At 39.3% G+C, this 17,748-nt stretch overlaps 1 protein-coding gene across 1 annotated transcript in view; it reads left to right on the top strand.

Moving 5' to 3' along the window:
• The window catches only part of LOC128643984 (uncharacterized), an 83,170-nt gene extending 65,694 nt beyond the window's left edge, over positions 1-17,476 (top strand). Inside the window, exons 2-3 of the mRNA XM_053696751.1 lie at positions 16,147-16,204; positions 16,293-17,476. Of these exons, the coding sequence (XP_053552726.1) occupies positions 16,634-17,317 (684 nt within the window). The 5' untranslated portion in view covers positions 16,147-16,204; positions 16,293-16,633 and the 3' untranslated portion in view covers positions 17,318-17,476. The remainder of the gene's footprint in view (positions 1-16,146; positions 16,205-16,292) is intronic.
• The last annotated feature ends 272 nt before the right edge of the window (positions 17,477-17,748 follow it).

The raw sequence follows: 17,748 nt of genomic DNA on the forward strand, positions 1-17,748 counted from the left end.
TGCTTAATTGGTGGTAGGCTTTCGAGCCTATACAGCTTGGAGTAAGACAACATGCATAAGATAGGATGATGTGGTCAAAATACTCATTTGCCTAATAATTCTGCACTCCCTGTATATATATATATATATATATATATATATATATATATATATATATATATATATATATGTATGTAACTGTGTATGTGATTGTGTGTGTGTGTGTATATATATATATATATATATATATATATATATATATGTAACTGTATGTGAGTGTATGTATGTATGTATATATATGTATATATATATATATATATATATATATATATATATATATATAAAACTGTGTATGTGATTGTGTGTGTGTATATATATATATATATATATATATATGTAACTGTGTATGTGATTGTGTGTGTGTGTGTGTATATATATATATATATATATATATATAAGTTATGGGGAGAGATTATATATTTCACCACTTGAGGTGAAAAGATAAATATTGATGTAATCACATCATGTGGTGCAGACCCTCTGGTAATAGATACTAAAGACTAATATAAAGATAGATATGGTATACAAAATTTCGACAAATTAAGTATAAAGAAACGGGATTTCAGCACTCTTTTTTGGAAATAGTCTTATTTAAATTTATTTCAGAATAAAGATCCATAAATGGCGGACTCCAGCCCTATCAATGGGCAGAATACCTACACATCATAGACATACATTAAAAATAATACAAGAAATCACACATGACTGGCCAGTCTTATTATAATCAATTAAGAATTTGGTATTAACAACCAAATAAAATAACATTGATGCAGCGTTAAACGCTACAAAAAACTATCAATCGATTATAACAATGTAGCAACAAATACGTCAAGCAAAATGTTGCCACCTAAGGCAATCCCCCTTCCTAAATATAGTATAATTTCAAAGCAGGTTATGCATAGAAAAAATATGCGAGCATAGTCATTGTTCCATTTAAAGATGTTGCACCAATATTATTTTAGCACCAGTTCAACAAAGCTAAAAAAGATGAAATGTACATTCACTTTACCATTTCCACGGCAGTGTCCCTTAATAGCTGTTGCTCTTACCACCAATGTGGGCCTTTATGTTCAAAGGTAAAGGGTCGTTTGTTATCAAACCTTTTGCAGAGTCGTATGTTGGTTAAACTTTCTTGTTTGTTCCATACCTCTCGATGCCGGAACAGCCACGCTTCATTCAGCGTCTCCTCACCTCTGCTAGGCTGTGAATCCTCCGAGGCAGCTTGTTGAAAACAAATATGCACAGAACCAGGCCATGCACTGCATCCGGGGTAACTTTCAGACTTCCACTTTTACTTCGGTCAGCTTTTCGCTTTTTGATTCCGATTGGTGGTGTCTTTTCTCCTTATTTTCCAGGAATACCTCTAGGACACAGTAAGTAGCTGCTCACTCCTCATTTGTCTTTACCAACTTGGAGGTTTCTCAGCTGTATCTTGTTTTCAATCAGGAACCGACTCTTGCAGGTAGACTTGTACTCTTTGATAAAGGTGCTTACTGAAACAATGCAATCATACTTGGGGACTGCTTTTTACGGTCAGTCAGTGTGACTTCTTTAGGAGCTTGCCAACGTACGTTTCACCCCTTGTTGCTCCAAACATATCGGGGCTTCCTCAGGGCTGATTTACTCAGGTACAGGTGCTTTGTTTAGTACCCTAAACCCCACCTCCTTTTGTTACGTCATGGGGGCGGTAGTAAAAAAGTTTACTTAAAACTGCTTTATATATAAAAGTATCATACATTATATTCCTTTAACATCTAAAGCATATTAGCGTTTTTTAATGCAGACCCGACGTACAGGAGTAAGCATTTACCATGTCATTAAATTTAAACCTACACAGTATCCCTAGAGAAATGAAGCAAACTCTAGTCTTTCATTCAGACCTCTTGGATACCTTGTTTTTAAAACATAGATCCAACGAGTCTCTTTCTGCAGTAATACTGTGTCGTTATCACCTCCTCTGTTGTTCACTATCCCTTTATCTATTGCCATTATTTTTAAATGTGAGGCATTTGATTGGTGAAATTGAGTGAAGTGCCTTGCTATAGTAGTGTCTCTATTATGTGAAATATCATCTCTATGTTCTTGAATCCTATCTTTTAGGAATCTTTTTGTTTTTCCTACATAGAATTTGGGGCATGAACAGTGTATTAGATAGACTACACCAACAGAGTTGCAATTGAAAAAATATTTAACATCATAATTTTTGTTATTGCCTGCTGAGAATTTTTTGGCTTTTTCCATATACGGGCAATACACACATTGACCACATGGATAGTTACCTTTAACACCTCTATCCTTTCTGAGCCAGTCTGCACTAGATGGACTCTTACTATACATGCTTCTTACTAAATGATCTTTTAAATTTGGAGATTTTCATGCTACCATTAGAGGAAATGTTCCCACCTTTTCTTTTATTTTTTTCTTCATATGTTAGAAGATGCCAGTGTTTCTGCAAAATGGACTTAATAGTACCCCACTGGCAGTTGTAACCTGAAAAGAGGAAGAGAGCAGAGCAATATTTCTCCAACATTGGTGTGTCCGGTCCACGGCATCATCCTTACTTGTGGGAATATCTCTTCCCCAACAGGAAATGGCAAAGAGTCCCAGCAAAGCTGGCCATATAGTCCCTCCCAGGCTCCGCCCACCCCAGTCATTCTCTTTGCCGTTGCACAGGCAACATCTCCACGGAGATGGTTAAGAGTTTTTGGTGTTTAAATGTAGTTTTTTTTTATTCTTCTATCAAGTGTTTGTTATTTTAAAATAGTGCTGGTATGTACTATTTACTCTGAAACAGAAAAAGATGAAGATTTCTGTTTGTGAGAGGAAGATGATTTTAGCAGACAGTAACTAAAATCGATTGCTGTTTCCACATAGGACTGTTGAGATGAAGTAACTTCAGTTGGGGGAAACAGTTAGCAGACTTTTCTGCTTAAGGTATGACTAGCCATATTTCTAACAAGACTGTGTAATGCTGGAAGGCTGTCATTTTCTCCAACATAGGTGTGTCCGGTCCACGGCGTCATCCTTACTTGTGGGATATTCTCTTCCCCAACAGGAAATGGCAAAGAGCCCAGCAAAGCTGGTCACATGATCCCTCCTAGGCTCCGCCTACCCCAGTCATTCTCTTTGCCGTTGTACAGGCAACATCTCCACGGAGATGGCTTAGAGTTTTTTAGTGTTTAACTGTAGTTTTTATTATTCAATCAAGAGTTTGTTATTTTAAAATAGTGCTGGTATGTACTATTTACTCAGAAACAGAAAAGAGATGAAGATTTCTGTTTGTATGAGGAAAATGATTTTAGCAACCGTTACTAAAATCCATGGCTGTTCCACACAGGACTGTTGAGAGGAATTAACTTCAGTTGGGGGAACAGTGAGCAGTCTTTTGCTGCTTGAGGTATGACACATTCTAACAAGACGATGTAATGCTGGAAGCTGTCATTTTCCCTATGGGATCCGGTAAGCCATGTTTATTAAGATTGTAAATAAGGGCTTCACAAGGGCTTATTAAGACTGTAGACTTTTTCTGGGCTAAATCGATTCATTATTAACACATATTTAGCCTTGAGGAATCATTTAATCTGGGTATTTTGATAAGATTATATCGGCAGGCACTTTTTTAGACACCTTTCTCTTTAGGGGCTTTCCCAAATCATAGGCAGAGCCTCATTTTCGCGCCAGTGTTGCGCACTTGTTTTTGAGAGGCATGACATGCAGTCGCATGTGTGAGGAGCTCTGATACATAGAAAAGACTTTCTGAAGGCGTCATTTGGTATCGTATTCCCCTTTGGGCTTGGTTGGGTCTCAGCAAAGCAGATACCAGGGACTGTAAAGGGGTTAAAGTTAAAAACGGCTCCGGTTCCGTTATTTTAAGGGTTAAAGCTTCCAAATTTGGTGTGCAATACTTTTAAGGCTTTAAGACACTGTGGTGAAATTTTGGTGAATTTTGAACAATTCCTTCATATTTTTTCGCAATTGCAGTAATAAAGTGTGTTCAGTTTAAAATTTAAAGTGACAGTAACGGTTTTATTTTAAAACGTTTTTTGTACTTTGTTATCAAGTTTATGCCTGTTTAACATGTCTGAACTACCAGATAGACTGTGTTCTGAATGTGGGGAAGCCAGAGTTCCTTCTCATTTAAATAAATGTGATTTATGTGACAATGACAATGATGCCCAAGATGATTCCTCAAGTGAGGGGAGTAAGCATGGTACTGCATCATTCCCTCCTTCGTCTACACGAGTCTTGCCCACTCAGGAGGCCCCTAGTACATCTAGCGCGCCAATACTCCTTACTATGCAACAATTAACGGCTGTAATGGATAATTCTGTCAAAAACATTTTAGCCAAAATGCACACTTATCAGCGTAAGCGCGACTGCTCTGTTTTAGATACTGAAGAGCATGACGACGCTGATAATAATGGTTCTGAAGGGCCCCTAAACACTGATGGGGCCAGGGAGGTTTTGTCTGAGGGAGAAATTACTGATTCAGGGAACATTTCTCAACAAGCTGAAACTGATGTGATTACGTTTAAATTTAAGTTGGAACATCTCCGCATTCTGCTTAAGGAGGTATTATCCACTCTGGATGATTGTGACAAGTTGGTCATCCCAGAGAAACTATGTAAAATGGACAAGTTCCTAGAGGTCCCGGGGCTCCCAGAAGCTTTTCCTATACCCAAGCGGGTGGCGGACATTGTAAATAAAGAATGGGAAAGGCCCGGTATTCCTTTCGTCCCTCCCCCCATATTTAAAAAATTGTTTCCTATGGTCGACCCCAGAAAGGACTTATGGCAGACAGTCCCCAAGGTCGAGGGAGCGGTTTCCACTTTAAATAAACGCACCACTATACCCATAGAAGATAGTTGTGCTTTCAAAGATCCTATGGATAAAAAATTAGAAGGTTTACTTAAAAAGATGTTTGTTCAGCAGGGTTACCTTCTACAACCAATTTCATGCATTGTCCCTGTCGCTACAGCCGCGTGTTTCTGGTTCGATGAGCTGGTAAAGGCGGTCGATAGTGATTCTCCTCCTTATGAGGAGATTATGGACAGAATCAATGCTCTCAAATTGGCTAATTCTTTCACCCTAGACGCCACTTTGCAATTGGCTAGGTTAGCGGCTAAGAATTCTGGGTTTGCTATTGTGGCGCGCAGAGCGCTTTGGTTGAAATCTTGGTCAGCTGATGCGTCTTCCAAGAACAAGCTACTTAACATTCCTTTCAAGGGGCAAACGCTGTTTGGCCCTGACTTGAAAGAGATTATCTCTGATATCACTGGGGGTAAGGGCCACGCCCTTCCTCAGGATCGGCCTTTCAAGGCCAAAAATAAACCTAATTTTCGTCCCTTTCGTAGAAACGGACCAGCCCAAAGTGCTACGTCCTCTAAACAAGAGGGTAATACTTCTCAAGCCAAGCCAGCTTGGAGACCAATGCAAGGCTGGAACAAGGGAAAGCAGGCCTAGAAACCTGCCACTGCTACCAAGACAGCATGAAATGTTGGCCCCCGATCCGGGACCGGATCTGGTGGGGGGCAGACTCTCTCTCTTCGCTCGGGCTTGGGCAAGAGATGTTCTGGATCCTTGGGCGCTAGAAATAGTCTCCCAAGGTTATCTTCTGGAATTCAAGGGGCCTCCCCCAAGGGGGAGGTTCCACAGGTCTCAGTTGTCTTCAGACCACATAAAAAGACAGGCATTCTTACGTTGTGTAGAAGACCTGTTAAAAATGGGAGTGATTCATCCTGTTCCATTAGGAGAACAAGGGATGGGGTTCTACTCCAATCTGTTCATAGTTCCCAAAAAAGAGGGAACGTTCAGACCAATCTTAGATCTCAAGATCTTAAACAAGTTTCTCAAGGTTCCATCGTTCAAAATGGAAACCATTCGAACAATTCTTCCTTCCATCCAGGAAGGTCAATTCATGACCACGGTGGATTTAAAGGATGCGTATCTACATATTCCTATCCACAAGGAACATCATCGGTTCCTAAGGTTCGCATTCCTGGACAAGCATTACCAGTTCGTGGCGCTTCCTTTCGGATTAGCCACTGCTCCAAGGATTTTCACAAAGGTACTAGGGTCCCTTCTAGCTGTGCTAAGACCAAGGGGCATTGCTGTAGTACCTTACTTGGACGACATTCTGATTCAAGCGTCGTCCCTTACTCAAGCAAAGGCTCACACGGACATCGTCCTGGCCTTTCTCAGATCTCACGGATGGAAAGTGAACGTGGAAAAGAGTTCTCTATCTCCGTCAACAAGGGTTCCCTTCTTGGGGACAATAATAGACTCCTTAGAAATGAGGATTTTTCTGACAGAGGCCAGAAAAACAAAACTTCTAGACTCTTGTCGGATACTTCATTCCGTTCCTCTTCCTTCCATAGCGCAGTGCATGGAAGTGATAGGTTTGATGGTAGCGGCAATGGACATAGTTCCTTTTGCGCGCATTCATCTAAGACCATTACAACTGTGCATGCTCAGTCAGTGGAATGGGGACTATACAAACTTGTCTCCGAGGATACAAGTAAATCAGAGGACCAGAGACTCACTCCGTTGGTGGCTGTCCCTGGACAACCTGTCACAAGGGATGACCTTCCGCAGACCAGAGTGGGTCATTGTCACGACCGACGCCAGTCTGATGGGCTGGGGCGCGGTCTGGGGATCCCTGAAAGCTCAGGGTCTTTGGTCTCGGGAAGAATCTCTTCTACCGATAAATATTCTGGAACTGAGAGCGATATTCAATGCTCTCAAGGCTTGGCCTCAGCTAGCGAGGGCCAAGTTCATACGGTTTCAATCAGACAACATGACAACTGTTGCGTACATCAACCATCAGGGGGGAACAAGGAGTTCCCTGGCGATGGAAGAAGTGACCAGAATCATTCTATGGGCGGAGTCTCACTCCTGCCACCTGTCTGCTATCCACATCCCAGGAGTGGAAAATTGGGAAGCGGATTTTCTGAGTCGTCAGACATTGCATCCGGGGGAGTGGGAACTCCATCCGGAAATCTTTGCCCAAGTCACTCAACTGTGGGGCATTCCAGACATGGATCTGATGGCCTCTCGTCAGAACTTCAAAGTTCCTTGCTACGGGTCCAGATCCAGGGATCCCAAGGCGACTCTAGTAGATGCACTAGTAGCACCTTGGACCTTCAACCTAGCTTATGTGTTTCCACCGTTTCCTCTCATTCCCAGGCTGGTAGCCAGGATCAAACAGGAGAGGGCCTCTGTGATCTTGATAACTCCTGCGTGGCCACGCAGGACTTGGTATGCAGACCTGGTGAATATGTCATCGGTTCCACCATGGAAGCTACCTTTGAGACAGGACCTTCTTGTTCAGGGTCCATTCGAACATCCAAATCTGGTCTCCCTCCAGCTGACGGCTTGGAGATTGAACGCTTGATTCTTTCAAAGCGTGGGTTTTCAGATTCTGTGATAGATACTCTGGTTCAGGCCAGAAAACCAGTAACTAGAAAGATTTACCATAAGATATGGAAAAAATATATCTGTTGGTGTGAATCCAAAGGATTCCCATGGAATAAGATAAAAATCCCTAAGATTCTCTCCTTTCTACAAGAAGGTTTGGAGAAAGGATTATCTGCAAGTTCTCTAAAGGGACAGATCTCTGCTTTATCTGTTTTACTTCACAAAAGACTGGCAGCTGTGCCAGATGTTCAAGCATTTGTTCAGGCTCTGGTTAGGATGAAGCCTGTTTACAGACCTTTGACTCCTCCCTGGAGTCTAAATCTAGTTCTTTCAGTTCTTCATTCCATAGATATTAAGTTACTATCTTGGAAAGTTTTGTTTTTAGTTGCTATTTCTTCTGCTAGAAGAGTTTCTGAGTTATCTGCTTTGCAGTGTTCTCCGCCTTATCTGGTGTTCCATGCAGATAAGGTGGTTTTGCGTACTAAACCTGGTTTTCTTCCAAAGGTTGTTTCTAACAAGAATATTAACCAGGAGATAGTTGTTCCTTCTTTATGTCCGAATCCAGTTTCAAAGAAGGAACGTTTGTTACACAATTTGGACTTAGTCCGTGCTCTAAAATTCTATTTAGAGGCTACAAAAGATTTCAGACAAACATCTTCTTTGTTTGTTGTCTATTCTGGTAAAAGGAGAGGTCAAAAAGCGACTTCTACCTCTCTTTCCTTTTGGCTTAAAAGCATCATCCGATTGGCTTACGAGACTGCTGGACGGCAGCCTCCTGAAAGAATTACAGCTCACTCCACTAGGGCTGTAGCTTCCACATGGGCCTTCAAGAACGAGGCTTCTGTTGACCAGATATGTAAGGCAGCGACTTGGTCTTCACTGCACACTTTTGCCAAATTTTACAAATTTGATACTTTTGCTTCTTCGGAGGCTATTTTTGGGAGAAAGGTTTTGCAAGCCGTGGTGCCTTCCGTTTAGGTAACCTGATTTGCTCCCTCCCTTCATCCGTGTCCTAAAGCTTTGGTATTGGTTCCCACAAGTAAGGATGACGCCGTGGACCGGACACACCAATGTTGGAGAAAACAGAATTTATGCTTACCTGATAAATTACTTCTCCAACGGTGTGTCCGGTCCACGGCCCGCCCTGGTTTTTTAATCAGGTCTGATGAATTATTTTCTCTAACTACAGTCACCACGGTACCATATGGTTTCTCCTATATATTTTCCTCCTGTCCGTCGGTCGAATGACTGGGGTGGGCGGAGCCTGGGAGGGACTATATGGCCAGCTTTGCTGGGACTCTTTGCTATTTCCTGTTGGGGAAGAGATATTCCCACAAGTAAGGATGACGCCGTGGACCGGACACACCGTTGGAGAAAGTAATTTATCAGGTAAGCATAAATTCTGTTTTCTACCAGAGAGAGGAGATATCCGATGAGGGAGTAGAGATTATTACAATCAGGAGAGGTCGCAGGAAAGGGGGAGATCGAGGAGAGGCAGGTTCAGGGACTATTAAATATTCATGATAAAGATGAAATGCAAATAGTGAACCTTTCAAAATTTCCACTAAATCTTGCACATATGAGCCTCTTGAAAAAAGGTCTTTCCTTCAGCCCTGTAGCAAAACTAAATAAGTTTGAGGTTACAAAAGATCTTAACCTCTTTGCCAGAAAAATTGTTTTATCACAGGTGATGAGTAAAGATAATGTAAAAAATAAAACATTAACAACACGTGATCAAACAGCACTAGACACTTTAAACTGCCTAATGGAAGAATGTGAAATGGGGAATGTTGAAGAGAGTGAACCCCTAATTAAAACCGATTTCAAACCAAAATCAAGTTTCATGCCATCACTAGCATCTTTACCTTCTGTTAATTTTTTCTTAAAATTGGTGGAGAGAGACATTGAAAGACTACCTGATAATGTGATGATTAATGATAATTTAACTAAAAATGAAAGGAGGGCTCTCAATGATCTCATGTTGGCCCCCAATATCGTGATGAAATCCGCAGATAAGGGCGGCAATCTCGTCATAATGGATGAGTCCATGTATGTTCGGGAAGTTAAAAGACAATTAAGTATTGGGGACCAATATGAGAAACTTGGTACAAAATAATCTGTATAAACTACTTTATGATGTGAAACAGAGAAGGTTAATTACATCTAATGAATTCTCTTTCCTCTATCCCCAATACCCAATTGTTCCAGTATTTTATGTAATACCAAAGTTACATAAGAACTTGCAATGTCCTCCAGGACGTCCCATTGTGTCCGGGATTGGGAGTATCACAGAAGCAATCGGTAACTATGTTGATAATTTTTTGAGACCATTCCTTAATACTCTCCCGTCATACATAAAGGACACAGGGGACCTCCTGAAAAAACTGGATGGGGTTAAGATGAATATGGAAACCCTCCTAGTCTCTTTAGACGTGGAGGGTTTGTACTCATCTATCCCACACAGGGAAGGCCTAAAAGCTGCTGAACACTATTTGGACTCTAGAGGTCCCAAGTATAGAGAGCACACAGATTTTGTAATATCCCTACTTGAATTCATTCTTCAAAACAATATATTTATGTTTGATAACATGATGTATAGACAAAAAAGAGGTACAGCGATAGGGGCGGTATGCGCCCCCACCTATGCTTGTTTACATCTTGGAGCATGGGAGATGGAGATTTATGAAAAATATAGTAATATATTTGAGGAAAACATCATTTTATGGATCCGCTATGTGGATGATGTCCTCATGCTATGGGAAGGACCTCTAAAAATACTTGAAAATTTCATTACCGATTTGAATAACAATGATAAAAATATTCTGTTAACATATCAAATTAGTGAAAAAAGTCTCCCATTTTTAGACTTACTGATTAGCAAAGAAGGTAACTCTATTGTTACTGAAAATTATAGGAAATTAACAGCGACTAACAGTATCCTACAGGCACAAAGCAGTCACCCTGATCATTTAAAAAGAGGGATTCCTTTTAGGCAATTACTTAGATTAAAAAGGAATTGCTCATCTAAAAATAAATATGTGAAACATGCAAATTTGATGGAAGCAAGATTTTTAGATAGAGGATACTCTAAAAAATGTATCAACAGGGCAGCTTCAAAAGTCAACAGATTAAATAGAGATGAAGTACTCTATAAAATGAAAGATAAACCAATTCAAAATGAAAAGATAAGATTCATTTCAGGTTACAACTGCCAGTGGGGTACTATTAAGTCAATTTTGCAGAAACACTGGCATCTTCTAACATATGAAGAAAAAATAAAAGAAAAGGTGGGAACATTTCCTCTAATGGTAGCACGAAAATCTCCAAATTTAAAAGATCATTTAGTAAGAAGCATGTATAGTAAGAGTCCATCTAGTGCAGACTGGCTCAGAAAGGATAGAGGTGTTAAAGGTAACTATCCATGTGGTCAATGTGTGTATTGCCCGTATATGGAAAAAGCCAAAAAATTCTCAGCAGGCAATAACAAAAATTATGATGTTAAATATTTTTTCAATTGCAACTCTGTTGGTGTAGTCTATCTAATACACTGTTCATGCCCCAAATTCTATGTAGGAAAAACAAAAAGATTCCTAAAAGATAGGATTCAAGAACATAGAGATGATATTTCACATAATAGAGACACTACTATAGCAAGGCACTTCACTCAATTTCACCAATCAAATGCCTCACATTTAAAAATAATGGCAATAGATAAAGGGATAGTGAACAACAGAGGAGGTGATAACAACACAGTATTACTGCAGAAAGAGACTCGTTGGATCTATGTTTTAAAAACAAGGTATCCAAGAGGTCTGAATGAAAGACTAGAGTTTGCTTCATTTCTCTAGGGATACTGTGTAGGTTTAAATTTAATGACATGGTAAATGCTTACTCCTGTACGTCGGGTCTGCATTAAAAAACGCTAATATGCTTTAGATGTTAAAGGAATATAATGTATGATACTTTTATATATAAAGCAGTTTTAAGTAAACTTTTTTACTACCGCCCCCATGACGTAACAAAAGGAGGTGGGGTTTAGGGTACTAAACAAAGCACCTGTACCTGAGTAAATCAGCCCTGAGGAAGCCCCGATATGTTTGGAGCAACAAGGGGTGAAACGTACGTTGGCAAGCTCCTAAAGAAGTCACACTGACTGACCGTAAAAAGCAGTCCCCAAGTATGATTGCATTGTTTCAGTAAGCACCTTTATCAAAGAGTACAAGTCTACCTGCAAGAGTCGGTTCCTGATTGAAAACAAGATACAGCTGAGAAACCTCCAAGTTGGTAAAGACAAATGAGGAGTGAGCAGCTACTTACTGTGTCCTAGAGGTATTCCTGGAAAATAAGGAGAAAAGACACCACCAATCGGAATCAAAAAGCGAAAAGCTGACCGAAGTAAAAGTGGAAGTCTGAAAGTTACCCCGGATGCAGTGCATGGCCTGGTTCTGTGCATATTTGTTTTCAACAAGCTGCCTCGGAGGATTCACAGCCTAGCAGAGGTGAGGAGACGCTGAATGAAGCGTGGCTGTTCCGGCATCGAGAGGTATGGAACAAACAAGAAAGTTTAACCAACATACGACTCTGCAAAAGGTTTGATAACAAACGACCCTTTACCTTTGAACATAAAGGCCCACATTGGTGGTAAGAGCAACAGCTATTAAGGGACACTGCCGTGGAAATGGTAAAGTGAATGTACATTTCATCTTTTTTAGCTTTGTTGAACTGGTGCTAAAATAATATTGGTGCAACATCTTTAAATGGAACAATGACTATGCTCGCATATTTTTTCTATGCATAACCTGCTTTGAAATTATACTATATTTAGGAAGGGGGATTGCCTTAGGTGGCAACATTTTGCTTGACGTATTTGTTGCTACATTGTTATAATCGATTGATAGTTTTTTGTAGCGTTTAACGCTGCATCGATATTTTATTTGGTTGTTAATACCAAATTCTTAATTGATTATAATAAGACTGGCCAGTCATGTGTGATTTCTTGTATTATTTTTAATGTATGTCTATGATGTGTAGGTATTCTGCCCATTGATAGGGCTGGAGTCCGCCATTTATGGATCTTTATTCTGAAATAAATTTAAATAAGACTATTTCCAAAAAAGAGTGCTGAAATCCCTTTTCTTTATACTTAATTTGTCGAAATTTTGTATACCATATCTATCTTTATATTAGTCTTTAGTGTGTATATATATATATATATATATATATATATATATGTATGTATGTAACTGTGTATGTGATTGTATGTGTATATATATATTATGGCTGCAACTAACGATTATTTTCATAATCGATTAATCGGCCAATTATTTTTTTCAATTAATCGACTAATCGGATAAAAATTTTTATAAATTCATTTTTTTCCTATATTTAAAATAAAATCCACATACTGAGTGTTATAAATATAAACTTCCAACTAAAACTTTACATTAACACAACTGTTGCTCCAATTTTTTTAAGCAGCAGAACACATTTTTGTAATTAAAGGGGCATTAAACCCAAAAATTTCTTTCATTATTCAGATAAAGAATACAAATTTTGAAAAGTTTACAATTTACTTCTATTATCAAATTTGCTTTGTCCTCATGTTATTCTTTGTTGAAGGGATACCTAGGTAGGTAGCGTGCACATGCCTGAAACATACATGACAGGAAATAGTGCTGCCATCTAGTGTATAACATTGTTGCAAAACTGCTGCTATATAGAGCTGCAGACACGTACACACTTATAAGCTTACTTTACTGCTTTTTGACAAAAGATAACAAGAAAACTAAGAAAATTTGATAACATAAGTAAATTGGAAAGTTGTTTAAAATTGTGTGCTCTAACTGAATCATGAAATAAAAAAAATTGGGTTTTATGTCCCTTTAAGCAAAACAAAACCACAAACTGTTTGAAAAGAGGTAGAACTAGTAATAGGTAGACTACCACTGTTTATAACATTCTGTTGTTCACTCTTTCAGAAGCTTTGCTTTGAAATGAAAAATGTCAACATGTTCACATGCTCCTGGCTGATCTTTTTTGCAGCTATTTTGCCTGCAGCAGAGAAGAGGCACTCAGATGGTGTTGAGGTGCCTGAGATGCATAAATAGGGTTTTGCCAATTTCAACAAGGTGTGCTATTTATCTTTGTTAGTTTTCCACCAATGCAAGGGGCCTCTCAACAAAGCCTGGACTTCATTTTAACATAAAAATATCTTGAATATCTATATGCAGTGGTAAATAACCATCTATAAGGTTTTGGGGAAAAATATCTAGTCCACTCTTAAAATAACAGATATATACTTACAGTGGTTGAATTTTGTACATATTCCAATTAATTAAAAATAGAAAAAAAGGCAAAAGGGCTAAAGACTATATATATATATATATATATATCTATATCTGTAAAAGGACACAGCCTTACACATTTATCTGCAATCAAGCAATCTGCTAAAAAAAATTGTGCAAACGGGTAATAGTGACATCAATTCATATAACAAATTCCATCAATCTAGGGCTAGGTGTAAATAACAACCACGGCACTATATCATGCAAAGCATAGTCCCAAATCACCTGATTTTATATAAACAATCCAAAAGATGACTCCTTTTTTATTTCTGGGTTGCACATAAGCCAGGAGTAGTTGTAAACTTAAAAAATAAACTTATACTGTCCTAAAAAAGTGAAAAGTAAATATCTGTAGACGTCCTTTAGGCTAAGGGCATAACCATAAAACACAATACCATGTGCAGGAGCTCATTGGAGTAAAGCAGCTGGTGCTGTGCACAGACCAACTAATTGCAAACCAACTAATCGATTATTGAAAAAAGAGGAGTAGACCGAGCGCCAAGGGCGTTTAAAAATTATGCTTTTGTTGAACAGATTTGCAAGGCTGCAACTTGGTCGTCTCTTCACACTTTTTCCAAATTTTACAAATTTGATACTTTTGCTTCTTCTGAGGCTGGTTTTGGGAGAAAGGTTCTTCAAGCAGTGGTGCCTTCCGTTTAGGTACCCTGTCTTGTCCCTCCTGTTTCATCTGTGTCCTATAGCTTTGGTATTGTATCCCATAAGTAAGGATGAAATCCGTGGACTCGTCATATCTTGTAAAAGAAAAGGAAATTTATGCTTACCTGATAAATTTGTTTCTTTTACGATATGACGAGTCCACGGCCCACCCTGTCGTTTCTAAGACAGGTCTTTATTTTTGTTAAACTTCAGTCACCTCTGCACCTTTGGCTTTTCGTTTCTCTTCCTAACTTCGGTCGAATGACTGGATTGGGAGGGAAGGGAGGAGCTATATATACAGCTCTGCTATGGTGCTCTTTGCCACTTCCTGCTAACAGGAGATTTAATCCCATAAGTAAGGATGAAATCTGTGGACTCATCATATCGTAAAAGAAACAAATTTATCTGGTAAGCATAAATTTCCCTTTTTCTCTATTTTTACTGAGAAAGTTGTACATGGTGATTTGTAGCCTAAGACTCTTTTTGCTTCAGTGTTTATCCTCTTAGGCTTAAACAAAATGTAATGAGAGGACTCAAAATGTTATTTCCAAATGAGATGGAACAGATTGTTTTCTTGCAATTACATTATTTCAAATATGTAATAAGTAATGAAATTAAAGGAAGATGGAAGAATATTGTAGGGAATTTTATTAAAGGAATATAATTCAATATATGTTAAACCATTTTGTATAAATATGGGTAGTTGGCTATGACTTGCTCTCAGCTTGTTTTGTTTTATTGGTTTTCTTTGTTAAAGAGTAAACCTAGCTTAGGTCTGGAGCAGCAATGCACTACTAGGAGCTAGCTGAACACATCAGAGAGTCAATGACAAAAGGCATATGTGCAATTACCAATCACCAGCTAGCTCCCAGCAGTACTATCATGCTTCCGATATTACTTATGTATGATTATGCTAGCCTGGCTGGTCAGTGGTCACGTCACGGTCCCACAGCGGTGCCATCTGGTCATTCAGATCTAGTGAGCAAAAACATCACCAGTTATGATCATGTAATTTAGATTTTAATTTTAATGGCACACACACACACACACACACATGTATATATATATATATATATATATATAATAGCCGTTATTGCAGGTTATAGAGATGTTCTGTGCCAATAGCTGTATGAACATTATATACAGGGGATATTTAGAGATGTTCAGTGCGCTCCTTGCTTCAGTGATGAAAGGGTGGTTTTATCACTCTTTCAAGGGTATGTTTGCCCAGGGTCCAATCAATATTAAATATGGCCCTGCCCCCGTCGTCGCGCCGCCGCATCTCACCTGGGCCGGTCCGGACATCGCTGCAACTCCCTACAGTGCCTGTCTGGACATCATTGAAAACCAACAGAGGAGGAGTTAAAATAAAATCTCCCTACGCACGTTGCATAGTACTGCACAACTTGCGTAGCTAGATTGTATTTTTAAATCCTACCGCCCAGCGCGCTGCTCAGAGGAAAATGCTTCCATTCTAAAGTCAGCAGAGGTTGTATAGTCTTGGCTTGAAATAGTGAAATTAAAGTATATAAAAAGAATAAAATCTGTAAAAAAAAAAAAACATTCTTATATTTCATTTATTTTCTTCCCTTTTACCTGTCTTTTTGTAGTAGTTTTCCTAATTCCTTCAGATGGACTTACATCACTGTTTGTCTTCCTCCCCTCCATCTTCCTTTTTTTTTTTTTTTAGGCAGTTCCCTTCATATCTTCTTCACTGACAACAGATAGAATTTTTTTTTTCTTCTTAGGTAAGTGATTTTTATTTTAACTGTGCACAGTGTGATATTTAATCAAAGAGCTTGAGTTTTGTAACAGTCATTTCTTGTTTGGTTTTAGAGTCAAATAAAACAAACCCACAATGAGTGATAAAAAGCAACCAAACAGAAGGACTTCCGGTGGGTGGGCTTACTGTGCAGTCGCATCTAAGTGGAGCTCTGTGTAACGGAGCAAAAACCTGGTCCATACAGCACTTTTTGACCTGCCTGACCCCACACAACAGACTTGCCGGGTAGATGATATCCATGCCGGCCGCCTACCATAGTGTGCAGGACTATTTCCATCAGTTCTGACCCCGGGAGCTCGGAAACGAATAGCGCAATAGACTCTGAGACGCCATCTTGGATTAGCTAAGGCTGCAGCTTGCCACAAAGCGGTTCCCTCCACCACGCTGTATCATAATGGTTGGGGTACCCTCTGAACCTTACATAATGGATTCATCTGTAGCTAAAGTCCCAAACACAGGTACCTGCATTTTAAAAGATATAGGAGACATCTTTCTACCGAAGTTGGATCGGCTCCTTTCTTCCTTTGTGGAGCTATGCACATTGGTAAAGCTGACGAAGCAACCTCTTTATATAAAGAAATCCTCCCTTGATCAACACAACCCTGCTCTGCAGAATCTATCAGACAAAAGTAAATCTTACCCGCGTGATGTTGATTGCATACCCATGAAGACAGCTTCACTACAGCTGAAAGAAACAGCAGCATTGCCGACGGGAGCACCTTCTCCTTACCTATATGTGTCGGAGCTAACTATGGATCCACTCTTTAAATCTACGATGAGCCCAGTGCCGCAGAGTCCCCCCAGAATTCGACTGCTGATGCAGGCCTCAGAGATGTCCCTAAAATCCTCCTCAGCATTCACCCTAACTCCGGATATGGCTCTTAATATAATTATAGAGGAGTCAGCAATACAATCCTTCTTCATACGGAGGGAGCGGCCCTACACAGGGCTAAGTGGCTCACTGATCAGTGACTTGCTCAATTACATGCACTGTATTATATATGAAGTCTGGCACGGACAATGTGTGGATGTCGGATTTGACTCATGGTTTGACTTACCTAAAAATGGGATTGGCTGAGACATGGCTTGTGAGCTCGGAATATGAAAAAAAAAAAAAAAAGCCCATATTATGTAACTGGGAGCTAAGCGCTTTGGTTGTTGATGTTATTTTGTTCACCGTTGTAGTTTACATTGCAGTATGGTTTTTTTATTAAATTATTTTATTTATCCAGTTTTATCAATGTTAGAGCCCATGTTGCTTGTATATATAACCTTGGAACCTTGTACTTATTCAGATAGCGGATGTACTGCTCGTTAGAAGCATTCTGCTTTTTATTATATTCTAACAGCTGTTAATTTAACCCTTTTCAATTCTACCCTTACTGGCCATATCACTAGGAAAGTGCAGCACTTTAACAAGTTGTTGGCTAGTACATTCCCACTAATAAGATCCCAATTGGTGATTACAGTTTTACTTGTCTCGTAACTTTAAGTAGCTTATATCTCACT

Source organism: Bombina bombina, unplaced genomic scaffold, assembly GCF_027579735.1.
Source record: "Bombina bombina isolate aBomBom1 unplaced genomic scaffold, aBomBom1.pri scaffold_78_1, whole genome shotgun sequence".
In the NCBI taxonomy this organism is placed as follows: Eukaryota; Metazoa; Chordata; class Amphibia; order Anura; family Bombinatoridae; genus Bombina; species Bombina bombina.